The 7,187-nt window shown below is 35.6% G+C and overlaps 1 protein-coding gene across 1 annotated transcript; it reads right to left on the bottom strand.

The window, feature by feature from the left end:
• Positions 1–4,891: 4,891 nt before the first annotated feature.
• Positions 4,892–5,224, bottom strand: LOC113920764 (60S ribosomal protein L35a-like). The gene has a single exon (XM_035726878.1). It carries the CDS (start codon positions 5,222–5,224, stop codon positions 4,892–4,894), a length of 333 nt encoding a protein of 110 aa, XP_035582771.1.
• Between the last annotated feature and the right edge of the window lie 1,963 nt (positions 5,225–7,187).

Raw genomic sequence — 7,187 nt, 5'->3', positions numbered from 1 at the left:
TGGGAATGGTTGGATTCTGGTATTTTTCATTGAGAGATGAAAATTAGCAAGATAACCACATTTTTAGGGACCAGAAAAGGGAAAGGGGAGGATATTATGTCTTCATTTCACATATTGATTTTGAGGTACCCATTGGAGCCAGAGAGATATAGAGAAGACAAATCAATATGTACATCTGGAGTCGGGAAGGGAAAAGTGATCATTGGTGAAGATTGTCTCTAAGACAATAAGAAGGGATGGGATTCAGCAAGGATAGTATATACATGCAGGTTTGTAATTGGTGGGTCCTGAAATGTTGTGCTCAGAAGGGTTTCCAGGTGGCTCTGGAAATAAATATTTTTACCATTATCTTTTATGAAAGCCTGGCAGAGCTTAGTGTCTAGAGATTTAAGTCATTGTCTACCCTGACACTTTCACTCCCACTTTCTGCAATAAAACACAAATATTTACATGTCAGGCACTTCATCAGACAAAAGCATTTGAAATAGAGCAATCAAAGAAGTGATGTCCTAGGAGCCAAGAAAAAGGGATTGTCCAGTTGCATGAACTAAGATATCTAATTGATTTTGGCAGTACCACATCATTACCAAACAAGGTAGAAGCTGTTTCAATTATAAATCTAGAAATGAGATGTAAGTGCTTAGAAAATATGATAAGTAAATATCAGCTCTTCTTTTTGGAAGCTTGGGTATAAATGAAAAGAGTGAGTTACATTGATAGAGATTTAGTGTAAAGAGAAGGGGAATGATGGAATGCATGTAAGTAGAGGGAAGAGAGGAGTAAAGAGCAATTGGTTTACAATGTCCTAGGTGGAAAAAGTTCCTGGAAAGAATGCAGATGTGAGATTATTCACAGAAGATAAAAAAATGGGATTATGGGCGTACATGCAGATTAAACAGAACTGGAGAGAGTTCCCATGTAGAAGCTCCTATTCTCTTTATAAAGAAACAGGCAGTGCCATCTGCTTAGAGTGGGTAAGAAATGTTGAATAGAAGTAATCTCAAGGAGAATAGTGGAGACTTGAAATAGTGGTTTCAAGAAAAGAAAGAGATTGCCTATTATGGACTCATTACCTTGTCAAACAGCTAACTTTGAAGTCATGAATATGTAATGGAACAAAATATACCGTGCATACTAGGCATGCCACCAGCATTTATCTCTTTCATATAAAATTACATGTTGCTGTGAAAATCTGATGTTGCATTGCCTTGCACATGTTTTGTTGTTTTGTTTTTTTTCCTCCTACTTCAGATGTACTTTATTTTTTAATGTGAGATTGCATGAGAAATTTTGGGTAAGTTATTGTATAATCTATTAAAATAATCATGATGTTTTCCTTTAACTTAGATTTGTTCACTTTATTAATGTGCTTCCTAAATTGAAACCCTTTATACTATCTTCCTTTCTGAGAGTAGCTTCACTTAAACCAAAATTAGGAAGAGGAGGAGGAAGAGGAGAAGGAGGGAAAAATGGAAGAGAAACATGTCCTAAGTGTGGTGCTAAATGTTTTGTGCTCGGTCTCATGGGATCTTCACTGTGTGTGGTTTTCACTGTCATATTCATATTCAAGTTAGGTCCTTGTTGGCCATCAAGTGATAGAAAGGAAGATCACCCAGAGCTATTGAGTATGTGAGTTACTTATCCCATCTCTTACATACTATACAGTAATGCCATACAATTCATATTGACTTCTTCGGCATTGTGTGAAAAAAGTCAAACTTTATACCAGCTCTGAGCCAAAAAGCAGCCAATCCCGGTCCAGTCAGACCATTTAGAACTTCTCCTAGACAACAGGAGAACGGTGCAATTTCTTAGTGGGATTGATTGATATCTGCAGTCCTGTGGGTAATACAGACCAAATATCTAAATTTTCCTCATTATAAATAGCCTTCTGGGCCACATTTATCTGAGTAAGTCACCCATTTTTTCACTTTAGTTTACACCACTCATACAGAGTGATGTAGTTTCTGGCATACTCTGGATTTAGTCTGAATGATAGGGAAATGTTTGGGAAATGATTTAAGTTTGGTATATGCCACTGTGTTGAAGGATGGACCCCCAATATAATTTCCCTCTCATTTGAAATATTTATATAGGCCACAGTGCCAACATATTATTTTGTTATATTTCACATTTTTATTTCTTTACATAGGCTGTTTTCTTAAGAATATATGCTTGGAAGGTAATCTTCTATAGTTCAAAATGTGTAAAAAAATAATTAGAAGTTTTCTGAATTGGAGATGGTTGGGAAGAATAGAACATTACAACCACATACCCTATTTTTAACAAATCCTATATTTTATTTCAGATGATGATATTCAAGCATAGGTTACTCAGGAAAAACGATGCCTATTTTTTAATTACAGTTTCTTTCCTCTAACTGTCCCAATAATTTTCCGTGGACCATTTAGTGTGAAATTTTTTTTTAAGTCTTCTGTTATGAAAATTTTTTTTGAGTTTTTTTATTTTTTATTATGTTATGTTAATCACCATACATTACATCATTAGTTTTGGATGTAGTGTTCCATGATTCATTGTTTGCATATAACACCCAGTGCTCCATGCAGAACGTGCCCTCTTTAATACCCATTACCAGGCTAACCCATCCCCCCACCCACCTCCCCTCTAGAACCCTCAGTTTGTTCTTCAGAGTCCATAGTCTCTCATGGTTCGTCTTCCCCTCCAATATCCCCCCTTCATTTTTCCCTTCCTGCTATCTTCTTCTCCTTCTTGTTGTTGTTGTTGTTGTTGTTGTTGTTCTTCTTCTTCTTTTTTTATCATATAATGTATTATTTGTTTCAGAGGTACAGGTCTGTAATTCAACAGCCTTACACAATTCACAGCGCTCACCATAGTACATACCCTCCCCAATGTCTATCACCCAGCCACCCCATCCCTCCCACCCCCACCACTCCAGCAACCCTCACTTTGTTTCCTGAGATTAAGAATCCCTCAAATCAGTGAGGTCAGATGATACATGTCTTTCTCTGATTGACTTATTTCGCTCAGCATAATACCCTCCAGTTCCATCCACGTCATTGTAAATGGCAAGATTTCATTCCTTTTAATGGCTGCATAATATTCCATTGTATATATACACCACATCTTCTTTATCCATTTGTTAGGAAAATTGTTAAAAACAATGAGGAAGAGGAGGACAAAGACAAATCTTATTGCTCTTACAGAAATCCTGGATTTGAAAGAGATTTTTAAAAATCAGTTTGAGGGATGCCTGGGTGGCTCAGTCAGTTAAGCATCTGCCTTCAGCTCAGGTGATGATCCCAGAGTCCTGGGATCTAGTCCTGCATCGGGCTTCTTGCTCACCGGAGAGCCTGCTTCTCCCTCTCCCTCTGCCTGCCACTCTCCCTGCTTCTGCTCTTTCCTTCTCTAACAAATAAATAAATAAAATCTTTTTAAATAAGTTTTTCTTTTTGTTCTCTTTAACTATCTGCTATTTCTTCTTTCCTCAAAATGACTGAGTCTAGCTATCCATGCTGAGTTTACACCATAGCTGCAGCATATTTTGATGAGAGTCTATGCTTATGTTTTCTTTGTTAAATGGATCAATAGAAAATGCTCTCTTTTTATTCTAATATTGTATTTCCTTTTCATCTAGAGCTTCACTTATGCATTTTTCTTGGAGACCAATGTCCAAATGAACTGACTTATTCCTCCTCGAAATGGAATGTAGACTCTATGGGGATAAACTGTCAGAATCAACCACAGAGTGAATCTCATGGGCTGTCGCTCATGGCAACAGCAGATATAAATTGTTGTATATATATTTGCACATAAAAATTTTTCTTCTTTAATCTTAAATATTTCCAATTGTTGACTTATAAATGTTAGCGTATAACCACAAAATCAGCTAATTTGGTCACTATATTTCAAACAGCATTATCCAAGAAAATGAATTAAAATGGCAAGTTTGGCATCATTTGTGCTTGTTTTTTTTTCAGGCACATGGATATTTTGGCTACTCACACACTTCATTACTTGACATGAAGGTAGAAGAAGTAGGTGTATGACACATTCCCTGAAGTTTTCACTAAAATGCCTTGCTACAAATCTCAGAAAGCCTAGAGCTTCTTCACAGGATGAACCAAAGCCACTTTGCTACCTTTATCAAACCTCTGGCACAAGAGCTATTTCTTCTAAGACTTTTACCATACTGCAAGATAATTTTCTTTTCCATGACCAAAGAAACATTCATTATACCTGCATGTCCTATGGGACTAAATTCCACAATTCCACACATAACTGTAGTTATAAGATGACACAGAGGCAATTTTGTGGTTGATGCTTTTCCCCAAAGGAGCGTCCATATATTATCTGGAAACACATCTCCCTTTGAGTGGCAATGTAAGGTTGTCACATTTTGGAGTCTTCTCTAATTAAAAAAACTACCTGTCACTAAATAGGACACTAAGTAGGATTCCCATAATTTCTTTGGATTTGGCATTATTCCTAGGGGCTCCTTTAGAGGTGACATTAAGCATTTTCATAAACTCATAAGTGTATGATAGTTACATGCATTAATAATTCAGCTTAATTTTGAAGTAAAAAATCAGGGCAGTAAGAAAACTGATGTCTCAAAAGTTATATGGTGATGGTGGTGGTAGTAAAACCTGCTTTTGATGCCCTTTTCCCATAATAGAGGTAGGTTGGAGTATGGGGAATTGGTAAGAATTTATACATTTAAATCTGAGAAAAAAATAACACTAAGTGGTACATAGAAAGTCACTAAGACACAGTCTTCTATGGGAATTTCACTTTAATAGACTCTCCATTTGTTGTACAATTTAAAACAAAAAAATAAAACAAATAAAACAAATATATATATATTTTTACAAGAGAACAAATCTATACCTTTATTTACTTTTCATTAAATTTAAATCCTTGAGGGGTACAGCATCACATGGATTCTGTGGCCAATGGCTTTAGCAGGAAGGTTGCTTCGGAATTTGTCACGAACAATGCCCCTGTTTCCATGAGCACGAGTTACTTTTCCCCAGATTACTCTGGTTTTGTTTGGTTTGCCACCAGGAGTCACTGTGTTGTTCTTTGCTTTGTACACATAAGCACATCTTTTGCCTAGATAGAATTCCGTTTCATCTCGAGCATAAACACCTTCGATTTTAAGAAGAGCTGTGTGCTCCCTCTGGTTCCGGAGACCCCGCCTATAGCCAGCAAAAATGGCCTTAGACCACAGGCTTCCAGACATTATTTGGCGTTATAGGAGTCCTGTTCCCAAGCAGGCCTCCACAGACTCCAAGATGGCGGAAAAAGAAAACAAATATTTATTTGGTTTTTCAGGTAGTATTGATTTTTAAGTCAAATATTGATTTTATATGAGACATATGATAATATTGATTATGAGAAATAAATAATTGTGATATTAGTTTGTTTTAATGAAAAGCAAAACACAAGCTATATATGAGTATATGTATCCTCACATAACTATATGAGTTTACAGATATAATGTATACATATAGTCCACTATATATAAAATATAAATATAGTCAAATATATATGTATGTGTATAACTTTTATCATAATTTTTCTTCTCTCATGCTTGAAAGGCTAGAAAATTTTTAGCAAGGAATTCTATCTTCTATAAGGGGCTCATGAATACTAATAAAAGATAAAGATAAAACTGAAATGTAAAGTTGGTCACTTTTTTTTATGGTTACTGGCATATGAACTTCCAAAATGAATAAGAAAAGTCTATTTCTTGTTCAATTCATAGTCCATTGTAGATCCTAGGAATCACTGGAGTAACTCTTCACCCAGTCACTCATTCAGACTCATTGTTCTTCCATTATATGGCTTTGCCCCTTCTTGAGCCTCAGAATCTTCTGGATTATCTGCCTCCAGCAAGATCAACTACAAAATGTTGAAAATCACAGGGAGATGTTAGGGCCCTTTGTTAAAGAGATGTCACACTTCCATTCATATTCCATTCGTCAGATCTCAGCCACATGGTCCCAACTAACTAATAAAAAATAAAATTTCTGGGAACTGTTGTCTAACTGCATGCACAGGAGGAAAAGGGAAAGAGATCTGGTGACTGCACAGTACTGTCTCTGTCAAAATCTTATCTTCTGGCCATCTGGCCATCCTCTAGCCAAGTAAAAACGTAACTTTTTACTTCCTCTCACTCATGGAACATACTTACCTCTTCCAAGGAATAGAATTCAAAGTCTCACTCAATCACTCAACTCCAAGTCCCCAATCCCCAGAGATAGGCAGTCCTTGTCATGAGGTCTGTATGTGAAATTTGTGGTCTGGTAGTATCATTATCCAAGTTCTTACACAGTTAAGAGATTATGGATAAATGACTTGGTCATAATCATACTCTTTTAGTCTACTTCACTACTGGACACACACGTATGTATCCATACATATACATAAATAACAATGTGTCCCTACACACATATACATAAAGTACAGTGGTAATGAAAGGACTTTTCATAGTATTTATACTCACATGTATCTGTATTTATATCTGTATCTACATCTATATCTATACCTATGTATAATATATATAACATATATTATACATATGTATCTGTGTGTAAATATACCTCTGTATGTACACACACATAGATAGTTACATAAATATAAATAAATAAATATACACATACACATAGATATTAATTATTTGAGACAAAATTTACGGAGAGTGAATGTACAGATCTTAGGAATACAGTTTATGGAATTTATATATTATATCTATCACTTCTACCTATGTATAGAATATTTTTATCATCCCAGAAACTTTCCTCATGCCACGTTCCACTAAATCCCCAACACTAATCCCTTTTGGACACTCTTCCGTTTGCTGTCTTTGGAGGTTAGTTTTAATTATTTCTGATCTTCACATACAAAAAGAATTAAACAGTTGTGTATTCATTCGTGTCTTGCTTCTGTCACTTAACGTGTCTTAACATAAAGTCATGTTACTAGCATGCCTTTGTAAGAGTTATGTTGTTGATGTTGACAGCATGTGTCAAATACAATAACTGAGTAATATAATTTCATTATTACACACACAGACACATGGCAATTTGTTCATACATTTTCCAGTTGACACACAATTAGGTTATTTCCAGTTTTTGTTATTGTGATCTAAGTTGGATGAACACTCTTGCATAAGTCTTTTTGTTGTCTTTTATTCCTTTTGG

The sequence above is a fragment of the Zalophus californianus genome, chromosome 3 (assembly GCF_009762305.2).
Source record: "Zalophus californianus isolate mZalCal1 chromosome 3, mZalCal1.pri.v2, whole genome shotgun sequence".
Taxonomy (NCBI): Eukaryota; Metazoa; Chordata; class Mammalia; order Carnivora; family Otariidae; genus Zalophus; species Zalophus californianus.
This window is presented reverse-complemented; position numbering and strand designations above follow the sequence as displayed.